This window comes from Oncorhynchus mykiss, chromosome 14 (genome assembly GCF_057628025.1).
Source record: "Oncorhynchus mykiss isolate SJ-2025 chromosome 14, ASM5762802v1, whole genome shotgun sequence".
NCBI classification, from domain to species: domain Eukaryota; kingdom Metazoa; phylum Chordata; class Actinopteri; order Salmoniformes; family Salmonidae; genus Oncorhynchus; species Oncorhynchus mykiss.
The window spans coordinates 7103254-7127350 of NC_143035.1; the positions used below are offsets into that span (position 1 = coordinate 7103254).

The 24097-nt window shown below is 46.2% G+C and overlaps 1 protein-coding gene, 2 long non-coding RNA genes and 2 pseudogenes across 6 annotated transcripts in view; 4 read left to right on the forward strand and 1 right to left on the reverse strand.

The window, feature by feature from the left end:
• The window catches only part of LOC110488646 (janus kinase and microtubule-interacting protein 1), a 37818-nt gene extending 28015 nt beyond the window's left edge, over positions 1 to 9803 (forward strand). For 2 of the 3 annotated variants that reach the window (XM_090198225.1, XM_090198226.1), the window contains exons 15-26: positions 14 to 115; positions 200 to 253; positions 403 to 468; positions 570 to 638; positions 787 to 864; positions 4012 to 4218; positions 5712 to 5777; positions 5947 to 6022; positions 6111 to 6763; positions 8433 to 8564; positions 8989 to 9108; positions 9368 to 9803. In XM_090198225.1, the coding sequence (XP_090054351.1) occupies positions 14 to 115; positions 200 to 253; positions 403 to 468; positions 570 to 638; positions 787 to 864; positions 4012 to 4218; positions 5712 to 5777; positions 5947 to 5997 (693 nt within the window). In that variant the 3' untranslated portion in view covers positions 5998 to 6022; positions 6111 to 6763; positions 8433 to 8564; positions 8989 to 9108; positions 9368 to 9803. The remainder of the gene's footprint in view (positions 1 to 13; positions 116 to 199; positions 254 to 402; positions 469 to 569; positions 639 to 786; positions 865 to 4011; positions 4219 to 5711; positions 5778 to 5946; positions 6023 to 6110; positions 6764 to 8432; positions 8565 to 8988; positions 9109 to 9367) is intronic. The other variant, XM_090198227.1, reaches the window with a different exon arrangement.
• Positions 1 to 24097, reverse strand: part of LOC149978266 (uncharacterized) — a 73150-nt gene that overhangs the window by 2597 nt on the left and 46456 nt on the right. Inside the window, exon 1 of one of the 2 annotated variants that reach the window (XR_016486253.1) lies at positions 4796 to 4875. The exons of the other annotated variant lie outside the window; for it this stretch is intronic. This is a non-coding gene — a long non-coding RNA (uncharacterized LOC149978266). Of the gene's footprint in view, positions 1 to 4795; positions 4876 to 24097 lie in introns of those variants that run through there. 2 annotated transcript variants of the gene reach the window in all.
• On the forward strand, positions 8660 to 10248 carry LOC149978267 (uncharacterized; annotated as a pseudogene).
• On the forward strand, positions 10372 to 12210 carry LOC149978268 (uncharacterized; annotated as a pseudogene).
• Positions 12311 to 17941, forward strand: LOC149978269 (uncharacterized). The gene is made up of 6 exons (XR_016486251.1): positions 12311 to 12417; positions 13394 to 13761; positions 13849 to 13987; positions 14782 to 14844; positions 15057 to 15172; positions 16533 to 17941. It is a non-coding gene; the product is annotated as an uncharacterized LOC149978269 (long non-coding RNA).

A 24097-nucleotide genomic window follows, 5' to 3' on the forward strand; every position in this document is an offset into this window, starting at 1 on the left:
TGTTGTCCAATAGGAGAGGGAACGCAGGTCTCCTGCCATGGGCTTCCACATGACCACCTTCCCAGAGAACACCAACAGCGCTCTGCAGATATACTGTCATCAGGAGGGCATCAAGGTATCTCTCTCTCTCTGTCTGTCTCGCTCTTCCCCTCTCTCTCTCTCTCTCCTTATATGAACTGGATGTGTGAACCCTCTTTAGGATGTGGTTATTCCAGATCTGATGAAGAAGCTGGATATCCTGGGAGATAATGGGGTGAGTTCACATTAGTCTCCACTCTTCCTAATGCTCTTAGTAAAACTCACACGGCTAATTTTACTTCTCAATTAAAATCTTAAATACTTTAATTCTCCCCCCCCCCCCCCCTGTCCTCTATCCCTTTCTTTCCTCCTCTTCCTCTCCAGAACTTGCGTAACGAGGAGCAGGTTGTCGTCATTCAGGCGAGGACGGTTCTCTCAATGTGTGAGAAGGTCAGTCTCTCTCCTCCTCATCGACACTCAGCCTGCCTTTACTGACACCTACTGGTCATATTCATTATCTACTGTGGAATTCATTCTCTCTCTCTCCATAGTGGTTAAAGCAGATAGACAGCACAGAGGCAGCCCTGACGCAGAAGATGATTGACCTGGAGAATGAGAAGGTGAGAGGAAAAAGACAAACTGAACACGCATCAGTGGTTCTTCTACAACTTCCACATACGGTACACGACACCGTTGTCTTGATGTGAAATCATATCTTGTGATGTCAAATCCTGGGATGTCATATCCTCTGTGCTGTGGCTGTTCCAGGACCTGTTCAGTAAGCAGAAGGGCTTCCTGGAGGAGGAGCTGGACTACAGGAAGCAGGCCCTGGATCAGGCCTACATGGTACGACACAGCAGCACGATGGGACAGGAGGGTTTACTCTACAGCTGTCTCCTGCTTGTAGGAACATGGGTGCTTGTCCTCTGTAGCTCAGTTGGTAGAACATGGTGCCTTTAATGTTACGATAGTGGGTTCGATTCCTGGGACGCTTTAGATAAAAGCATCTGCTGGATGGCATTTATTGTTCTAATATTATAAAAACCCAATGGTCATTATATTATCGAGCACCAGTTCTAATCAAGATCACATTTAGTTTCGTAAAGTGCGAGCATGTTGTAGGCCTTCATCTAGACACACTGTCAGCCCTCTAGCTGATGTAAACCCATCAAACATCACGAACCCAGAGACCAAACCCTGTTTGAGTTTGTGTTGTCGGGATACTGCATCTTTTACCTCAATGAATCCCTGTTTGCACTGGGTACTAAAGGACAGAAAGAGACATGCCCTACTGAGTGGGGAAGTATGGCTGAGCGTTCACTGTTCAGACATATCCCTAGTACTTTAAGACTCAATGCCTGAGGGAAATGTGTGATTCTAATGAGAAGGTGTTTTGGAGGGAACAAACGTAGGCTATAGATGTGTGAATGCCTGAGTACGGAGTAAAGGCATATAAACAGCCCGTATGTTTTATGTTCTTCAAATCCCTAACTGGATTCAAGACTCACTGCCACCATATACAGTGGGGCAAAAAAAGTATTTAGTCAGCCACCAATTGTGCAAGTTCTCCCACTTAAAATGAGAGGCCTGTAATTTTCATCATAGGTACACTTCAACTATGACAGACAAAATGCTGAAATCAACTGTGGGAGCAATTATTAGGAAATGGAAGACATACAAGACCACTGATAATCTCCCTCGATCTGGGGCTCCACGCAAGATTTCACCCCGTGGGGTCAAAATGATCACAAGAACGGTGAGCAAAAATCCCAGAACGACGCGGGGGGACCTAGTGAATGACCTGCAGAGAGCTGGGACCAAAGTAACAAAGCCTACCATCAGTAACACACTACGCCGCCAGGGACTCAAATCCTGCAGTGCCAGACGTGTCCCCCTGCTTAAGCCAGTACATGTCCAGGCCCGTCTGAAGTTTGCTAGAGAGCATGTGGATGATCCAGAAGAAGATTGGGAGAATGTCATATGGTCAGATGAAACCAAAATATAACTTTTTGGTAAAAACTCAACTCGTCGTGTTTGGAGGACAAAGAATGCTGAGTTGCATCCAAAGAACACCATACCTACTGTGAAGCATGGGGGTGGAAACATCATGCTTTGGGGCTGTTTTTCTGCAAAGGGACCAGGACGACTGATCCGTGTAAAGGAAAGAATGAATGGGGCCATGTATCGTGAGATTTTGAGTGAAAATCTCCTTCCATCAGCAAAGGCATTGAAGATGAAACGTGGCTGGGTCTTTCAGCATGACAATGATCCCAAACACACCGCCCGGGCAACGAAGAAGTGGCTTCGTAAGAAGTATTTCAAGGTCCTGGAGTGGCCTAGCCAGTCTCCAGATCCCACCCCATAGAAAATCTGGAGGGAGTTGAAAGTCCGTGTTGCCCAGCAACAGCCCCAAAACATCACTGCTCTAGAGGAGATCTGCATGGAATGGGCCAAAATAACAGCAACAGTGTGTGAAAACCTTTTGAAGACTTACAGAAAACATTTCACCTCTGTCATTGCCAACAAAGGGTATATAACAAAGTATTTAGATTAACTTTTGTTATTGACTAAATACTTATTTTCCACCATAATTTGCAAATACATTCATTAAAAATCCTACAATGTGATTTTCTGGATTTTTTTTCTCATTTTGTCTGTCATAGTTGAAGTGTACCTATGATGAAAATTACAGGCCTCTCATCTTTTTAAGTGGGAGAACTTGCACAATTGGTGGCTGACTAAATACTTTTTGCCCCACTGTAAGTCAAATCAAATTGTATTGGTTCGCGGATTTTAATGCGAGTGTAGCAAAATGCTTGTGCTTCTAGTTCCGACAATGCTCCCTCTGCTGTTTCCTGAAGTCCACGATCATCTCCTTTGTTTTGTTGACGTTGAGTGAGAGGTTATTTTCCTGACACTACACTCCGAGGGCCCTCACCTCCTCCCTGTAGACCATCTCGTTGTTGTTGGTAATCAAGCCTAAAACTGTAGTGTCTTGAAACGTGATGATTTAGTTGGAACCGTGCTTGGCCACGCAGTCATGGGTGAACAAGGAGTACAGGAGAGGGCTGAGAACGCACCCTTGTAGGGCCCCAGTTTTGAGGATCAGCGGGGTGGATATGTTTCCTACCTTCACCACCTGGGGGGGCTGTCAAGAAAGTCCAGGACCCAGTTGTACAGGGTGGGGTCGAGACCCTGGGTCTCGAGCTTAATGACGAGTTTGGAGGGTACCATGGTATTAAATGCTGAGCTGTTGTCAATGAACAGCATTCTTACATAGGTAGTCCTCTTGTCCAGATGGGATAGGGCAGTGTGCAGTGTCATGGCGATTGCATCGTCAGTGGACCTATTGGGGTGGTAAGCAAATTGAACTGGGTCTAGAGTATCAGGTCGGGTGGAGGTGATATGCTCCTTGACTAGTCTCTCAAAGCACTTCATGATGACAGAAGTGACTGCAAAGGGACGATAGTCATTTAGTTCAGGTACCTGAGCTTTGTTGCGAACAAGAACAATGGTGTCCATCTTGAAGCATGTGGGGACAACCGACTGGGATAGGGAGCGATTGAATATGTCCGTAAACACACCAGCCAGCTGGTCTGCGCATACTCTGAGGACGCGGCTAGGGATGCTGTCTGGGCCAGCAGCCCTGCGAGTGTTAACACTTTTAAAGTCAGGCAACAGTAAGAGTATGTAGCATTCACTTCCATTTATACATTTTATTCAGTGTTTTTTTTGGTGTGTATTTGTGTTTTTAGTTCCACTTTATATTGTGTCAGTAGAAGCATGTATTTACATGGTAACTACACTGGCGTAATAAGACATAGTTGTAAGTACTATGTAACAAAGTGTACTTAGCACCTACACTTTAGTTACTATGCAATTGCCATGAACAACACATCATTATAGCAACACTAGATATAAAGTGGAACAGTGTTTTCCATCTATGCCATGATCACAGTGGCATGCCTGTGTGTGTGTGTGGCTGTATGACAGAGGATCGCGGAGCTGGAGGCTACGCTGTATAACGCTCTGCAGCAGGAGCCCGGGGGGCGTGCGGTGGCAGAGTCTCTGTCCGACAGGCAGAGGGAGGAGCTGGGGCTAGCCGTGGACAAACTGCGGAGGCAGATACTCAGGCAGAGCCGCCAGTATGACAGTCAGATCTTACAGGAGCGCATGGAGCTCCTACAGCAGGCCCAGCAGGTAAGGAAAGGCCTTAACCTGCAGCCGCCACAGAGAAAAGATGCAGTATCCCTCCCTCCCTCTACATGTATGAGTGTTGGTGTATTTGTATAAAGATGCAGTATCCCTCCTGCTTTTGTGTGTGTGTGTGTGTGAGTGGTTATGTTTTGTGTATCCCTCCAAATGTCAGCATTTCACAGAAGCCCTATCCTTAATTCTAATCGTCTTCATACGTCTCACCTCGCAACTAAAAGTCTTACACTCAACGTAACACGTCTTATCTTAACCTTTTTTGTTATTTATTTATTTAAACCTTTATTTAACTAGGCAAGTCAGTTTACGGCCTACCCGGGGAACAGTGGGTTAACTGCCTTGTTCAGGGGCAGAACAAAGGATTTATACCTTGTCAGCTCGGGGATTCGATCCAGCAACCTTTCGGGTTACTGGCCCAACGCTATAACCACTAGGCTACCTGCCGCCCTAATCTTAACCTTATGCTATGCCATTGCTTCAGAAACGAACCGTCGTCTTTCTAATCTATAACACCATAACAGTTTACTAAAAACATCAATTCTAAAAAACATTCTCTGTCACTGACCTGTAGTTGAGCGATTCTTCCCAGTCAGTGGTCTCCTCCACCAGCTGTGCTGGTTGCAATTTTAGGATCTCACACTAATCACAACCCTTAAAACAGCTCTTTTCCAGGCCCCGCCTCTTCTCTGGCTGACTCAGCTGTCTTGTGGTTTTGACCTAAGCAGCTTTTAGCATTCAGGTCAGCCACGCAAATGTGATCAGTGTGCTTCCTGTGTTTCACAACTCTATCAGGAGCATAGAAATGGTATTAAATGACTCTTCGTATTCCTAATTCTATGATCAGGAGTACCTACCAGTGGATTGGGACTGTTATGGGACCAGTGAAGGCTCTTGGATTCCACACGGAGTGTGTTCGTCTCAAATGCCAGTTCTTTCTCATCAGCCTGTAGTGTTTAAAGGGGCAATCTGCAGTTGCTACAAACATTTTTAGGCTTTTAGTCCCTGTAATCGTAGCTCTGTCCATGAGTTTGAGTGTGGCACATTTCTCCAGCACAATCCCTCCCCTGTTATTGTTCGAACTGCAGATTCCCCCCTTTTGAAGGACGGGGAAGTTGTAGAGGGAAGCAGGGCCAGTGTAGCCAATACCAAAGGTTCTAGGTTTTTACCTCTAATCTTCTTTCAGTCAACAAATCAGATCCTGGTCTTACAGGACAAAAGTTCCACTCGCTCGTTGTCACGGCAGTGGGATTTTATGACTCTGCAACAGCTGCCATGGTAACATGGTAGGAGCACAGGTTTCTGGGAATATGTGGAAACAGACTCTGTTTAGCAACCATAACCATTTCATTTTCGACTTCAACTGTGAAGATAATGACAGACCGTAAAGGCCACACATTACCCATGTGAACTATCGTATGCTGCCTGTCATAAGTATGACGTTGACCTCCTGAACTCTCGGTTCTGTGTTGTTTGCGTTGCAGAGAATAAGGCAGTTGGAAGACATGATTGAGATGCAAAAGAGACAAGTAAAGGAAATAGAAGAAAAGGTAGATATATGTCATGTAGAGTTTCTACGTTTCAATGTGGTGGGGCATGGGAGCATGAAGACCGACTTCATTTTTTAGTTTGAATTATTCAAGATAACAGTAACACTTGTCTTCTTCTCTCTCCTTTTATCACCATTTTAAAATTCTTCTTTTCTTTTTTCTTTTGTAGTTTTTGTTCCTCTTTTTGTTTTTCTCTCTAGCTTTTATTCTTTGGCCTTAATGACACTGACATGGACCGACAACAGGTAAATGGTACACACCTACACAACCGTCATAATACTGTGTATGTAATAACATGTGTGATTTTTGAGGGACATTTGTCTGTTTTCACAGGTGCTAAGGCGCTCAGGTGGAGAGTGAGGAAGAGAGACACAACATATTGTTATCATTTTTTTTCATGCATTTATAGACGGTTCACAAACCTTATATGGCCTTTTTGATACACGTGCACTTTTGTGGAAGACACTTACCTGGAATGCAAAACAAAACCATGACGTTGAAAAGTGAACAAATATCAGAGACGGGTAAAAGAGGTATATCAGAGATATTTTTGTTTTTATAACGGAAATGTCCCCTACCATTTTTGGAAGTGGAGCATTTAGCCAAACTCTCACGTGAGTTCTAAAAAGAACGTTGTAACTGGAACTCTGAAGCAGGTCAATAAAGGAACAGAGGAACTGAGATGGAGACAGTGCCTCAGATGGATTTAGAGCCAGACAACGAAAGAGTGCAATCGTAGAGGAGGAAGGAGAAAGAGTTGATTCAAAAAAAGCAGGACGATTTCCAAACAGACGAGCCAAGTCCTGGGCATTCCCAGAAAGCTCAGTGCAGGAGGGTCTCCATGGAAACAGCTGTCAAAACGGCTGTCATGGCCAAAGTTCAATGAGCAAGAAGTGAAAGCTCTGTACTCCGGAGTAGAGCGACACCAGAGGACTACGGGGACAGAATGTGTCACCGGTCTATGAAACACAAAGAATCCTCAATAGGTAAGTGACTTTATAAACTCAGCAAAAAAAGAAACCTCCTCTCACTGTCAACTGCGTTTATTTTCAGCAAACTTAACATGTGTAAATATTTGTATGAACATAACACGATACAACAACTGAGACATAAACTGAACAAGTTCCACAGACATGTAACTAACAGAAATGAAATAATGTGTCCCTGAACAAATGGGTGTCAAAATCAAAAGTAACAGTCAGTATCCGGTGTGGCCACCAGCTGTGTTAAGTACTGCAGTGCCTCTCATCCTCATGGACTGCACCAGATGTGCCAGTTCTTGCTGTGAGATGTTACCCCACTCTTCCACCAAGGCACCTGCAAGTTCCCGGACATTTCTGGGGGGAATGTCCCTAGCCCTCACCCTCCGATCCAACAGGTTCCAGACGTGGTTGGGCTCTTCGCTGGCCATGGCAGAACACTGACATTCTGTCTTGCAGGAAATCACGCACAGAACGAGCAGCATGGCAGGTGGCATTGTCTTGCTGGAGGGTCATGTCAGGATGAGCCTGTAGGAAGGGTACCACATGAGGGAGCAGGTGTCTTCCCTGTAACGCACAGTGTTGAGATTACCTGCAATGACAAGCTCAGTCCGATGATGCTGTGACACACCACCCCAGACCATGACGGACCCTCCACATCCAAATCGATCCCACTCCAGAGTACAGGCCTCGGTGTAATGCTCATTCCTTCGACGATAAATGCAAATCCGACCATCACCCTTGGTGAGACAAAACCGCAACTCATCAGTGAAGAGTACTTTTTGCCAGTCCTGTCTGCTCCAGCGATGGTGTCGGAGGCTACACCGTGCACCTGGCAACCTTGGCTAGCGCGCACTGCGCCCGGCCCGCCACAAGAGTCGCTGGTGCGCGATGAGACAAGGAGATCCCTACCGACCAATCCCTCCCTAACCCGGACGACGCTAGGCCAATTGTGCGTCGCCCCACGGACCTCCCGGTTACGACAGAGCCTGGGCGCGAACCCAGGGACTCTGATGGCACAGCAGTACAGCGCCCTTAACCACTGCCCGGGAGGCATTCCTGGTGTAACTCGCGCAGGTGTTGTTGCCATCCTGTACCTGTCCCGCAGGTGTGATGTTCGGATGTACCGATCCTGTTCAGGTGTTGTTACACGTGGTCTGCCACTGTGAGGACAATCAGCTGTCTGTCCTGTCTCCCTGTCTTAGGCGTCTCACAGTACGGACATTGCAATTTATTGCTCTGGCCACATCTGCAGTCCTCATGCCTCCTTGCAGCATGCCAAAGGCACGTTCACGCAGATGAGCAGAGACCCTGGGCATCTTTCTTTTTGTGTTTTTCAGAGTCAATAGAAAGGCCTCTTTAGTGTCCTAAGTTTTCATAACTGTGACCTTAATTGCCTACCGTCTGTAAGCTGTTAGTGTCTTAACGACCGGTCCACGGGTGCATGTTCATTAATTGTTTGTGGTTCATTGAACAAGCATGGGAAACAGTGTTTAAACCCTTTACAATAAAGATCTGTGTAGTCATTTAGATTTTTATGAATTATCTTTGAAAGACAGGGTCCTGAAAAAGAGACGTTTTCATTTTTTGACCGAGTTTATTATCACACGACTGTATTTGTCTAACTTCAGTTACCCTGACAAAACAAACCCAACACAAATACTTCCTTCCCCAGCTGTGTTGTGCAGTTCTGTGCAGCTGGCACCCCAGACCTCCAGGTTTTGACCCATAGAGTGAACCTTCTAGAGCACAGCCTGAGAGACGACGTCAGCTCCTTTACTGAGTCTGAGAGCTTGCTGCACAGCAGGTGAGGAGCAGGTGACAGAGAGACGGGGATCTCACATCACACAGCTACAACATATGGCCACAACCATATCACATTGCACACACTGTCGTGCTAACATGCAGTTTACCACACGGAATGCTGACACAGTAAGACTGTAACTTGCCTCTTAGCATGGTATCACTGTTTGTGGGGTTTATTTCCAACATTGCCGTTAGTAAGGTATGTGTGCACACTTCTACTTTCTCTTGGACAGATGACTGGCAAAAATAATTTGACAGTAAGAGGTCTCATCTCTGTTTAATGCTAATGTTATGCTATGCTAATCGTACGATGCTATGCTAATCGTGCGATGCGATGCTAATCGTGCGATGCGATGCTAATCGTGTAATGGCATGACAATGTCATGTGATCTAATGAGTCATGTTATCATCCTGTGCTGGAGCAGAGCCTGCTACAGAAGGTGAAGGACCTCACAGCACACTCAGTCCTCCACTGTCCCAGCATGCAGCGACGCCAGAGGCTGGACGAGCGGCTCCACGCGCTCAGGGAGGAGGTGCGCTTCATGGTGAGTAGAGACTGTACTGAGCTTTACATTAGCTTCAATGAGGCTTATAGAGTGAGAAGTACTCAAATGTACATGTCCTGTAAGCTGTACTGTAAATTGTAGCCTGTAATTATTGTGTGGTTTAAATCTAGCATTTCTCAGGTGTAGTGCTATTGTGACTGTAGTCTCCCTCTCTATTGCATTATATGAGATGTGTATGACATTACTCAGATGTGAGGAGTAACTGTGTCATAGTTCTATCATGACCGGTCCTTCCCAGTACCAGGAGAAGGAGCATAGGAATCGTGTGTGTGGAGGGAGAGGCCACAGTGCTGCCAGGCCCAGCTCCGGGCTAAAGAGGAGGAGATGGGTTGCCAGTCTCAGTACTTTGAGCACTTTAAGAGCCAGCTGCAGCTCAAGTTCGGCCTGGCCAGAGAAGAGGAGCAGGGCCTGCAGACCAGAGTCCACCAGCTGGAGAGACATGTTCTGGAGATGTCTGTATCTTCATCCACCAACATAGCCACTGTCAACGCAGCTAGTGTCAACTACCCTGGCATGGTGCCAACGGTACACAGAATCCCAAAGACTGGCCCACCCAAGGGAGGAAAGAGAGGAAGAGGATGGGGAGGGTGAGGAGGAAAATACACAGTGGAGACGCTACAGACAGCACCTCCAGCAGGCGCAGGGAGAGGATGAAATAGAAATAGAGGAAGAAAGAGAGGGGGGGGAGAGAGAGGGGGGTGAGGACAGACGGAGAGGCTTCATCCTCAGCCTCCAGGATGACCTGTTTGGAGAAGGAGGAGCAGGGGCTGGAGGAGCGGAGGGGGCTGTTGGAACAGCTGCAGGATGCGCAGCAGAATGGCCACTTCCTGTCGTGTAAGGTGGAGGAAATGAGGACGGTGGTCCACAGGCTCAAGCTGAATGAGAGCTCCATGACGGAGGAGGTGGAGGAACTGCAAGAGGAGAACCAGAGACTGTAAGAGGCTCAGCCACACCCTGAGACAGATCAACCACAGCCCGGACTCTACTGACCCCCGTCTCTACCCCCAGCCCTAGCTCTGGTGCCAGCCCAGGGACTCCAGCCACAGCCTGGCTACCGCCCTGCCAAACACCCCTGCCCTGGCTCAACCAGTCCCCTGCCACGTGGACAACACTGACCCGGTGAGTGATGACATTGAAGCTAATGTGGAGTTGACACTTAATCAGTAGTAGATCTTGAGTCTAAATTGTTGAAGAGTTCGGCCTCAAGAATGTAAATGAGTACAATTACAAGCAAATTGTACAATGGATTATAATGTGGGATTGTCATGGGTTTAGCTGCACAGTGGAATGTTGATCTGATTAACTACAGAGGAAATAAAGAGTGTGGCTGGCTTGTGTGTTTGAGACTGGGAGCCTGGGGGACTGGTGTCTTGGTCCTGGGGTCTTCCCCTCTCTCAACCTGAGAGAGGAGACTGAAGCACTGAGAGAGGCTTACTGGAGCATGGGGGCGACGTGGACTCACTCCGGGACCACAGGGACCAGCTGGAGAGCACGCTCTGACACACACAGGACCAGCTGCACAGGGTGACCGAGGAGAACGCCTGACTGAAATGTAAACTCAGGGAGCAGGGAGAAACGGGGGCCTGTGAGGTGGAGCGGGGGTGCTAGCTAGGAGGGGAAAGCATGACAGGAAATGCCCAGGAAAACAGGGTGCCAATTCATAACCTAATTCCCCAGGTTAGCAGAAAGCTTACCACAACTCCAACCCAAAATAATACTACCCTAGTCTTAGCCGATAATGACCTAACCCTGTATGCCTTAGCCCTGGATGACCTAGCTCTAGCTTTGAACCAGGAGAACCAAGGCACAGGGCAGGCGTATCAAGGAGCTCCTGCCCCACATAGAGAGCCGGGATAGTAAGGATAGTGAGAGGGAGGAAGCTAGAGAGGGAGAGCTGGAGCAGGAGAACCAGGAGCAGGGAGGTCTTATAACCGAGCTAACCAGGAAGACCGAGGATGACCTGAACACTATCATGGAGCTGCAGCAGAGACTGACTGAGAGCGGTCAGCTTGGTCTACAACAGGGTGACCATGGTTTGACCACTGAGTCAGAGTGTGGTCAAAAGGGTGAGCATGCGGTCGGGTCAGTGTTCGCCCAACAGGTTCAACCCCCGGTAGGGTTCGTGACCAGTCTACAAGGTGATCACACGCCGGGGTCGGTGAATAGTGGTGAACTACAGGTTGACCACACGACCGAGTCAGTTAGGGATCAAAAGGACAGCCATTTGACCACAGAGTTAGTGTCCATGCTGAGAGAGGAGAGGGGCGAGCTAATTGGGTCTCAGTGATCTCAAAGGGGAAAGGGAACAGGTTTCCCCTCTCACTCAGGTGTCAGACAGGGAAACACCGGCTAACACGCTCCGTGTGGGTTCTGGAAGAAGAACGCGACCGGGTCAATCAGGAACTCTGCGGTTTAAAAGAAGAGCAAGTACAGTTTACAAGGTCTGAAAGATAGGAGACAAGGTGGTATGGTCAATGTGTGGTTTAAAAGAGGAGAGAGACCAGCTAGTTCAGTCAATGTCTGGTTTCTACAAGGAGAGAGACCTTCTAGTTCAGTCCAATGTCTCTTCAGTCAAGAAGATGAGAGACCAACCTAACGAGTCACTCCACAATCTAGAAGAGGAGCGAGACCAGTTGATGCAATCAATGTGTGGTTTAAAGGGACAGAGAGACTAGCTAACACAGACACTCAGCCTTCTAGAGCAGGAGAGAGACAAACTGCCTTCAAACAGAAGACAGAGACCCGGTCAACCAGTTTAAAGAAGAGCGAGAGCAGTTGGTTCAGTCAATGGCTGTTCTGTGCGAACAGAGAGAGCATCTCACAGCGGAGAGAGAGACCAGTTGCAGATGGACGTCGCTCCTTTACGGAATCAGCTACTGTCACAGTGGCGGAGTCACAACCAGCGGGTACTCTGAGAGCCATGTTGGCATGGCAACACACATAGAGGGTGTGGCTACAGAGAGCGGGGTCGCTGCGCCAAAATACGGATGATGATGTCATTCAGAGAAGTCTGGCCACGGTCTACTCCTACAAGACCATCCGTCTGGGGCAGTCTGCACAGGTATGAGCAAATCTTTTTACTTGTGTGAGTTGTGCGGTTATGTATGTTGGCACTGATGAGTTTCTGTCAGTAGTAATTGTAGTAGTAGTAATAGCATGGCTAACTTATCCCTGTATCCAGGGAACACTTGGTGACGGGTGGAGCAGAGTGAACTGATGGAGGAGATCAAGTCGTTGGGGGAAGAACACAGAAGGTCACGAGACGAACTGGAGAAGAACCAATCGAAGGTGAGCTCTGTTTACTTCCTGTGTCCTCTTGGCCGGTCAGAGCTCAGAACAGAATCTGTGTGTGCCGGCTCAGAGGTGGCACTGTGAGCTGAGTGTGTCTGAGGTCAGGCGAGAGGAGGCTGATAGGAGGGCAGCACACACAGCCAACAAAGTGAAGAGAAGGTGGAGGAGACGAAGAGGGAGAACCACACACTGAGAGCAGAAGCACGAATAGAGAAAGTATCCTTCTCTCACTAACCACAGTAATAATGTCATGTGATAACCCACTTTTGTTAGGTGAGGGAGGTGAAGAGGAAACCTGAAAGTCTGGAGAGTTAATAATTTAGGTAGAAGTCATCCTTTTGTACAGATCTAGGATCAGCTTAATACCTTCCCCGAATTCCAAGCCTTACCAATACAAAACTGACCAATGTCAAGGAGAAACTTCATTCTACTCTGATAAGACCACAGCTCCCTGGTTAGAGCGTTAGTGACGTTTGTTCAAAGACATGAGGAAAAGTTTTTTATTAGAAGAGAGCTTTTATTACAATCTCTAAAGAGCTGTATTTGTGGTCAGTGCATATATTTTTTATTGTAATGTGAGCTGTATTTGTGGTGAGTGTATCTTTTTGATGGTAATGTGTTTGTTATTTCCAGTCAGTGTATTTTGTCTAATGGCTGTTTGTCTCCTCCTCTCCAGTACAATGTTCTTCTGAGAAAGAAGAACCAGAGAGGGTGAATGGAGAATTGTGGGTGTCTGTTGGTTGTTTAGAGCTAATAGAGGATTTATTGTTGGATTTGTTTTGACTAACAGCTGTTGTGTCCAATGACAGGCCAAGTTGTCATGATTTGGTTTTGATTGACTGATGTTCTGTTCAATGACAAGCGAAGGTTTCAGGATTTTACATTTAATATTTGTATTCACAAAGTCCCAATGTAGTCTCCTTACAGATACTGTACAACCATGACACCCCCCTTTTCCCCCTTTTCTCCCCAGGATCTCCCTTCCAAAACCAGACACCAGGTTTACTCCAGTCCCCCACCAGGTCAGGGAAACTATCCAGGTTACCCCAAACCTTGCTGCCCTCAACCGACCCAAGCATACCCCCATAACAGCTACCCCTTCTACTACTACCACTGCCCCCGCTCGGACTGTTAAAGCACGAAGTACCACTACCTCGTTGAAAACTGCCCCTCCAACAATTACCCTTAAAACTACAGCCCTCACTAAAGCTGCCCCCTCCACCTCTGCTCTGCCCCCCACTGAGAGGACATGACTGCCTGATGAGGACCATTGTGTCAAGAAGCTCCTCTCCAACTGCCAACCTGAACAAGCTAAAGCAACCAAACCCAGAGCTAAGCCAGGTAGAGTAGCCCAGACAACATACACTGTTTACTGTACACTTGATGGAAAGCATGGGTGTCTGATTGTTTTTTGTCCCGCCCCTTTAGAACCTCCAGCTGAGGTGGGCTCTGTTGAGGTCATCAGGATGGTGGGACAGAGAAGCCTCATGATTTGCTGGATGAGCTGGGCTGCAGCAACGAAACCTTTATGTATGGATACTGCCTCTCACCTGGGATACAGTAGAATGTAAATAAATGGATTTTGGTGTTGTCCATTCTATACAGTCCAATGTCTCCGTATGCTGTGCTCATCTCGCGCTCTCTCTCTCTTTCTGTCTTTCTCTCTCTTTGTCTTTCTCTCACCCTCTCTTCCTCACCATTCTTCTCTCTCTCTCGCTCGCTTGCTCGCTCGCTCTCTCTCTCCCCCTCCCCTCTCTCTCTCTCTTTCTGTCTTTCTCTCTCTTTGTCTTTCTCTCACCCTCTCTTCCTCCCCATTTTTTTTCTCTCTCTCTGTCTCTGTCTCTCTGTCTCTCTGTCTCTCTCTCTGTCTCTCTGTCTCTCTCTCTGTCTCTCTGTCTCTCTGTCTCTGTCTCTCTGTCTCTCTGTCTCGCTGTCTCTCTGTCTCTCTGTCTCTCTGTCTCTCTCTCTCTCTCTGACTATATATACTGGACTCCGCCCACACACCGAAACAGTGGCTCCACCCAACCAGTGAGTTCTACAGACCAGACATGCATGTGTACTTACTGTTTTGTACACTCAGTTTACCACCCTGGTGAGAGCAGAGGTCGGACTAGCTGGCCAATCAGAGGCTAGAAGCAGTGCATGCACAAGTGTGAGGGTGCATGGCTATCACCCGATTGGCCAGGGCCGCAGCCTGGTGACCTCTCACATGAGTGGGGAGAAAAGGTGAAAATGGGTTAGAACGGGTGAGACCAAGCAACAGGTAATCAAGTTGCAATGTCTGTGATGTCTAGGAGGAGTAATTCTGTACAGCAACCCTACCCTGACCCAACCATTTCATCTTTCAATGTTTTACTGCAGATTTTCAGCCGCACTGTCCAGTTGAAACCTTTCTCACCAGATTCAGAAGCTCAGACGGTAATGGTGTGTGCCTTTTTCAGTTACTGTGTTTCATTGAAATTTGCATGACGAAATAATGAAATGTGATGCATTTGTGATTTTCTATATTAACAGTTGCCTCTTCTAAGCTTCTGTGTGTGTGTGTGTGTGTGTGTGTGTGTGTGTGTGTGCGCGCTTGCTTGCTTGTGACCTGTGTGTTCTCTCTGTGTCTGCATATGTGCATGATTGGCGTGCAGCTACAGTCCTCTGGTGGACAGCCCTAACCTCCACCCTAGGAGAGCTGGCCCTGAGAGAGGGAGATACTGTCACATTGCTAGGCAACACCCGCAACGACGGCTTCTGTGAGGCCGAGGTGAGCCAATCCCAGCCAGCCGTCATTTACCAATGAACATGCAGCAATCAGCTTGTAGCTTGCACCTTTTTTTATACCAGACCAGCAGCTGTTTTGGGTGTACAGTCGTGGCCAAAAGTTTTGAGAATGACACAAATATTAATTTACACAAAGTTTGCTGCTTCAGTGTCTTTAGATATTTTTGTCAGATGTTACTATGGAATACTGAAGTATAATTACAAGCATTTCATAAGTGTCAAAGGCTTTTATTGACAATTACATGAAGCTGAATCAACGAGTCAATATTTGCAGTGTTGACCCTTCTTTTTCAAGACCTCTGCAATCCGTCAGGATGCTTTACTGTTGGCATGACACAGGACTGATGGTAGCGCTCACCTTGTCTTCTCCGGACAAGCTTTTTTCCAGATGCCCCAAACAATCGGAAAGAGGATTCATCAGAGAAAATTACTTTACCCAGTCCTCAGCAGTCCAATCCCTGTACCTTTTGCAGAATATCAGTCTGTCCCTGATGTTTTTCCAGGAGAGAAGTGGCTTCTTTGCTGCTCTTCTTGACACCAGTCCATCCTCAAAGTCTTCGCCTCACTGTGCTTGCAGATGCACTCACACCTGCCTGCTGCCATTCCTGAGCAAGCTCTGCACTGGTGGTGCCCCGATCTCGCAACTGAATCAACTTTAGGAGATGGTCCTGGCGCTTGCTGGACTTTCTTGGGCGCCCTGAAGCCTTCGTAACAATTGAACCGCTCTCCTTGAAGTTCTTGATGATCCGATAAATGGCTGATTTAGGTGCAATCTTACTGGCATCAATATCCTTGCCTGTGAAGCCCTTTTTGTGCAAAGCAATGATGATGGCATCCGTTTCCTTGCAGGTAACCATGTTTGACAGACGAAGAACGATGATTCCAAGCACAACCCTCCTTTTGAAGCTTCCAGTCTGTTATTCAAACTCAATCAGCATGACAGAGTGATCTCCAACCTTGTCCTCGTCAACACTCACACCTGTGTTAACTAGAGAATCACTGACATGATGTCAGCTGGTCCTTTTGTGGCAGGGCTGAAATGCAGTGGAAATGTTTTTGGAGGATTCAGTTCATTTGCATGGCAAAGAGGGACTTTGCAATGAATTGCAATTCATCTGATCACTCTTCATAACATTCTGGAATATATGCAAATTGCCATCATACAAACTGAGGCAGCAGACTTTGTGATAATGTATATTTGTGTCATTCTCAAAACCTTTGGACACGACTGTAGATACTTTGAGTGGATCTGTGTCCCATGTATCTAAATGAGACTACAACAGTGTGTTTCAAGTGAGGGCAGGTGTACTGTAGATAACGTACTGAGTGACTGTGTGTTTCAGGTGAATGGCAGACTAGGTCTGGCTCCTGTTGCCTTCCTAGAGGAAGTTCTTCATCCAGACAGACATGTAAGCCCCGAAGGAACAGATGATAGGCCACTGTGACTGCCAATCAGAGAGAGGGCAAGATGATAGGCCACTGTGACTGCCAATCAGAGAGAGGACAAGATGATGAGCCACTGTGACTGCCAATCAAATGATGCTTCCCTACAGAGAGATTATAGTGGCCAACATTAATGACGTCATCAAACGCTGCCTGCCCGTGACAAAAACATTCATAAGTGCTCACAGCCTAAAGTCATTTGAAATGGAAAGCTACACTAAAGCACTAGCCGAAATGTGGGTGTGTTTGTTGTGTATGGCATTGTGCTTCTCTAAACAGATGCTTTTAACCTACATCCTGCTCATTGAGATCGTGTCAATTCACCTCTGTTCTTCAAAATCCCCCGCTTTTCTGTGTCTAATCTCTCGTGGACAGACGCACTTAACTGGTATCCTAGTGTCTGTCAGCAGACTGTGGGATGCGACGACTAACGAGGAACTTTGTTTCCGGTGCACAGATTTTTCGTCGCTGATTATTTTGGACAAATCACGATTTTGCCGCCTTCCATTTTCGGAAGAGGAGGGGACATTTGGACCATGGACTTGCCTGTAAATTGCAACTGGAGAGGAGTTAACGGCCTGCGGCCCCTCCACGTTCTAGGGTTTTTCTAACACATCTGCCCGCAGAACGTAATCAAGCATCTGACACAAATACACAAGATTTTAGTTTTGGGTTTCCGAGATTATTCTGTATGTGACAAATGTCAAAAACAAAGGTGGGCCTGAATGATGTGACAACCTGTCTAACAATCTGTATGAAAGCCTCTCTAACATGTTGGTGATATCAAGTGATAATGTTTTACGTGATGATAAAGCGAAGTCGTTTTCACAAGGCCATTTTACTTGATCTTTAGGCATCGAGCCAAATATGAAAACAAAGCTCCATCCCAAAGACTTTGATATTTCTGTTCGTCGTCGTGACGTTTACAGAAAAATGTTTTTTTTTGTTGTTGATCCAAGTCAAATCATGAAGTCAATTGTCTGAGCTGTTCTTCCACTGTAGAATTGACTCAATCTATGAAGTCATGCCATTCAGATGGATGGACGTTTGTGACTGATACATTTTGTAGAGATGATTAAATAACCTGAGGTATGCACAGGCTGAGTACTTTATGTGTGGCTTTCATCTCCTCATTCTCTGTCTACAGGTCTAACTGACGTTCAGCTTTTACATTCTGACCTGATTCTCTAAAGGCTTCTCAAATGAAATGGAGATAATACACACATTCTGTTTACTGCATACTTGTCTTTAACTGATTATGATGTACGGTTGGGGGAATGGCCATGCTGCCACAAATATATTTTATATATCATTCTGTGTTAGATGAAATTTGATTTCCTAATGATTCCTTAGGCTGTATAAAGAGCATAAATGTTGATAGGACACATCACATACAATGGTATGTAATTGTGTCTCGAGGATTACACTGTCATATGCAACCTTGGTTTTACCACTAGGTGGCAGTCATCACAACGCCTGTCAGCCTGTTACTCTCAATAGACAAATACATCCCACTGGGCACAGACGTCAATTCAACGTCTATTCCACACTGGTTTAATGTAATTTCATTGAAATTTACGTGGGAACAACGTTGACTCAAACAGTGTGTGCCCAGTGGGGTACTACACATCATAGAAATTCTGTACTTTATATTTGTCTGTGCTTTTGACAGGTTTATTGTGATAGATGCCGTTAAGATGCATGGGATGCAGATCATTGTGTTTGGACTCAAAACTCCTACTGTGTGGTGTGTACAAACACCTAAATGTAGATTTGTTTGGTAATAACACACACACACACATGCATGCGGGTGTAGGAGCAAACACACACACACACACCCACACACACACACACACAGAGGGATAGAAGCATTGAAGGCAAAAGTGGCTTAATAATCACCTGCTGTGGTCTGCTGCAGTGTAAAACCCCTCGGCTCAGCAGAAAGGAAGTGTGTGTGTGTGTGTGTGTGTTAGACAGAGAGTTTGTGTGTGTGTCTGCGTGTGTCTATGGGGAAGATATGGAGAGGGGCTCAATCGTTCCTAAACAGAGAAGAGATAAGAACACGTGTACCATCATCCTCGCACACACACACGCACGAAGAGTTGGACAACCACATAGAAAAGAGAAAACCTTGGTGAATGTGGTCATGGTGTTGGTCATACTAAGGAGTCCTACGAGGTCCTGCTGCACCAGTACTAGCAGGCCTTAAATGGGCAAGTCACAGTTGCTGACATACATTTTTGGACTTGTGAATTAATGATATATACCCATTTGATTCTAGAAGAATATAATTTATAAATGCCTCATGAGCTTAGTTCAAGCTGCCACTCCACTGTTGCAGCCAATCGAGAGACCACAGTCCCCGGAGACACTTATCAGAAACACATTGCGTGGACAGGAATTTGACTCTGTGAAATGGTGCAGTTAGACAGACAATAATCAGACAGACAAACAGAACATATGGACATATTATATCGACAGAGAATTTACAGTGCATTTGGAAAGTATTCAGACCCCTTGACCTTTTCCACATTTTGTTACGTTACAGCCTTATTCTAAAATTGATTAAATGTTTTTCCCCCTCATCAATCTACACATAATACCTCATAATAACAAAGAAAAAACAGTTTAGAAATGTTTGCTAATTTATGAAATAAAAAGAAATACGGAAATATTACTTTCACATACTTTGTTGAAGCACAGTTTAAAAAAAAGCAGCGATTACAGCCTCGAGTCTTCTCGGGTATGATGCTACAAGCTTGGCACACCTGTATTTGTGGAGTTTCTCCCATTATTCTCTGCAGATCCTCTCAAGCTCTGTCAGGTTGGATGGGGAGCGCCGCTGCACAGCTATTTTCAGGTCTCTCTAGGGATGTTCGATCCGATTCAAGTCCGGGCTCTGGCTGGGTCACTCCAGGACTTTCAGACACATGTCCCGAAGGCACTCCTGCGTTGTCTTGGCTGTGTTCTTAGGGCCGTTGTTCTGTTGGAAGGTGAACCTTTGCCCCAGTCTGAGGTCCTGAGTGCTCTGGAACAGAATTTCATGAAAAATCTATCTGGACTTAGCTCCATTCATCTTTCCCGCGATCCAGACTGGTCTCCCAGTCCTTGCCGCTGAAAAACATCACCACAGCATGATGCTGCCACCACCATGCTTCACCGTTGGGATGGTGCCAGGTTTCCTCCAGACGTGATGCTTGGCATTCAGGCCAAAGAGTTCAATCTTGGTTTCATCAGACCAGATAATCTTGTTTCTCATGGTCTGCATCCTTTAGATGCCTTTTTGCAAACTCAAAGTGGGCTGTCATGTGCCTTTTACTGAGGAGTGGCTTCCACCTGGCAACTCTACCGTAAAGGCCTGATTGGTGGATTGCTGCAGAGATGGTTGTCCTTCTGGAAGGTTCTCCCATCTCCACAGAGGAACACATGAGCTCTATCAGAGAGACCATCAGCTTCTTGGTCACCTCCCTGACCAAGGCCCTTATCCCCCGATTGCTCAGTTTGGCCGGGTGGCCAGCTTTAGGAAGAGTCTAGGTGGTTCCAAACTTATTTCATTTAAGAATGATGGAGGCCACTGTGTTCTGGGGGACTTTCAAGGCAGCAGCCATGTTTTGGTACCCTTCCCCAGATCTGTGCCTCGACACAATCCTGTCTCGGAGCTCTACGGACAATTCCTTCGACCTCGTGGCTTGGTTTTTGCTCTGACATGCATTGTCAACTGTGGGACCTTATATAGACTGGTGTGTGTGCTTTTCCAAAAAGAAATGTCTCAAGGATGATCAATTTCAAGTCTTATAGCAAAGCGTCTGAATACTTATGTAAATACAGTGGGGCAAAATAGTATTTAGTCAGCCACCAATTGTGCAAGTTCTCCCACTTAAAAAGATTAGAGAGGCCTGTAATTTTCATCATAGGTACACTTCAACTATGAAAGACAGAATGAGAAAAAGAAATCCAGAAAATCATTCATTTATTTGCAAATTATGGTGGAAAATAAGTATTTGGTCACCTACAAACAAGCAAGATTTCTGGCTCTCACAGACCTGTAACTTCTTATTTAAGAGGCTCCTCTGTCCTCCACTCGTTACCTAAATTAATGGCACCTGTTTGAACTTGTTATCAGTATAAAATACACCTGTCCACAACCTCAGTCACACTCCAAACTCCACTATGGCCAAGACCAAAGAGCTGTCAAAGGACACCAGAAACAAAATTGTAGACCTGCACCAGGCTGGGAAGACTGAATCTGCAATAGGTAAGCAGCTTGGTTTGAAGAAATCAACTGTGGGAGCAATTATTAGGAAATGGAAGACATACAAGACCACTGATAATCTCCCTCGATCTGGGGCTCCACGCAAGATCTCACCCCGTGGGGTCAAAATGATCACAAGAACGGTGAGCAAAAATCCCAGAACCACACGGGGGGAACCTAGTGAATGACCTGCAGAGAGCTGCGACCAAAGTAACAAAGCCTACCATCAGTAACACACTACGCCGCCAGGGACTCCAATCCTGCAGTGCCAGACGTGTCCCCCTGCTTAAGCCAGTACATGTCCAGGCCCGTCTGAAGTTTGCTAGAGAGCATTTGGATGATCCAGAAGAAGATTGGGAGAATGTCATATGGTCAGATGAAACCAAAATATAACTTTTTGGTAAAAACTCAACTCGTCGTGTTTGGAGGACAAAGAATGCTGAGTTGCATCCAAAGAACACCATACCTACTGTGAAGCATGGGGGTGGAAACATCATGCTTTGGGGCTGTTTTTCTGCAAAGGGACCAGGACGACTGATCCGTGTAAAGGAAAGAATGATTGGGGCCATGTGTCGTGAGATTTTGAGTGAAAACCTCCTTCCATCAGCAAGGGAATTGTAGATGAAACGTGGCTGGGTCTTTCAGCATGACAATGATCCCAAACACACCGCCCGGGCAACGAAGGAGTGGCTTCGTAAGAAGCATTTCAAGGTCCTGGAGTGGCCTAGCCAGTCTCCAGATCTCAACCCCATAGAAAATCTTTGGAGGGAGTTGAAAGTCCGTCTTGCCCAGCAACAGCCCCAAACATCTCTGCTCTAGAGGAGATCTGCATGGAGGAATGGGACAAAATACCAGCAACAGTGTGTGAAAACCTTGTGAAAACGTTTGACCTCTGTCATTGCCAACAAAGGGTATATAACAAAGTATTGAGATAAACTTTTGTTATTGACCAAATACTTATTTTCCACCATAATTTGCAAATAAATTCATAAAAAATCCTTCAATGTGATTTTCTGGATTTTCTTTTCTCATTTTGTCTGTCATAGTTGAAGTGTACCTATGATGAAAATGACAGGCCTAATCTTTTTAAGTGGGAGAACTTGCACAATTGGTGGCTGACTAAATACTTTTTTGCCCCACTGTAAGATATTTCTGTTTTTAATTTTAATAAATTAGCAAAAATGTCCGATCCTGTTTTCACTTTGTCGTTATGGGGTATTGTGAGTAGATTGATTAAGTTTTTTTATTTAATCCATTTTAGAAAAATGCTTTAACGTACCAAAATGTGGAAAAATGAAAGGGGTCTGAATACTTTCCAATACAATCCACATACAGTATGTTCTGTTAACAATGGGTACTGAAGCTAAAAACTACAGACTACACTATAAACACTGTAAGCTACATCGTAACTATCCGTGTAGAGATAAACTAATAAAACACATTGAAAAGAAACACTTTAACAGGATGATGTGCCGTGGGGGAAATACGCGGTATATGTGGGAGTCAGTCTGGGGCAGTGTGAAGAGCAATGCGCAGATGAAGTGCAGGATGCATAGTCCGATGCTGAATAGTCTATGATCTGGAATATCATCGTGGAACAGGTGGCTGGTTGGTAAGGGCCATGGCGTGGGGGAAAAAGCTGTTCAGGAGGTTTTGGTCGTGATTGGCCTGAACTGTTTCTCAGAGGGCGTGAAAGGGGCAAGCGAGGATCTTTCCTGCACGCTACCAGCTCAGCGTTCAACACCATAGCGTCCACGAAGCTCATCACTAAGCTAAGGACTCTGGGACTAAACACCTCCCTCTGCAACTGGATCCTGGACTTCCTGACGGGCTGCCCCCAGGTGGTAAGAGTAGGCATCAACACGTCTGCCACGCTGATCCTCAACACTGGGGACCCTCAGGGGTGTGTACTTAGTCCCCTTCTGTACTCCCTGTTCACCCACGACTGTGTGGCCAAAAAACAACTCCAAAACCAGCTTTAAGTTTGCTGACGACACAACAGTGGTAGGCTTGATCACCGACAACGATGAGACAGCCTATAGAGAGGTGTTCAGAGGACTGGCAGTGTGGTGCCAGGACAACAACCTCTCCCTCAATGTGAGCAAGATAAAGGAGCTGATCGTGGACGACAGGAAAAGGTGGGCCGAACAGGCCCCCATTAACATCGACGGGGCTGTAGTGGAGCGGGTAAAGTGTTTCAAGTTTCTTGGCGTCCACATCACCAACGAACTATCATGGTCCAAACACACCAAGACAGTCGTGAAGAGGGCACGACAGAACCTTTTCCCCCCTCAGGAGAATGAAAAGATTTGGCCAAATGTCCCCAGTTTCTCAAGAAGTTCTACAGCTGCACCATCGAGAGGATCCTGGCCGGTTGCATCCCCACCTGGTATGGCATCTGCTTGGCATCTGACCGTAAGGCACTACAGAGGGTAGTGTGTACGGCCCAGTACATCACTGGTGCCAAGCTTCCTGCCATCCAGGACCTATATAATAGGCGGTGTCAGAGACTCCAGTCACCCAAGTCATAGACTGTTTTCTCTGCTACCGCACGGCAAGCGGTAACGGAGTGCCAAGTCTAGGACCAAAAGGCTCTTTAACAGCTACTACCTCCAAGCCATAAGACCGCTGAACAATTAATCAAATGGCCACCGGACTATTTACATTTGTTTTGTACACTGCTGCTACTGGCTGTTTTATCTATGCATAGTCACTTCACCCCTACCTACATGTACAACTTACCTCAACTAACCTGTACCCCCGCACACTGACTCGGTACTGGTACCCCCTGTATATAGCCTCGTTATTTTATTGTGTTACTTTTATTTTTTACTTTAGTTTATTTGGTAAATATTTTCTTCTAGAGCTGCACTGTTGGTTAAGGGCTTGTAAGTAAGCATTCACAGTAAGGTCTACACTTGTTGTATTCGGCACATGACAAATAGTTAGATTTTATTTGCCCTCGAGTCGTGCATGACTTTAATGAAGGGCAGGTTACAGATGATGATCTTCTCAGCAGACTGGACAATCTATTGCAGTTTGCCCTTAGACCATGTAGACGCATTCCCGAACTAGACAGTGATCGAGGAGGTGAGGATGGACTTGATGATGGCCGGGTAGAACCGGATCAGTATTGTCTGTGAGAGTCTGAATTTCTTCAGCTGGCACAAGAAGTACATCTGCTGGTGTGCCTTCTTCGTGACTGCTATTATG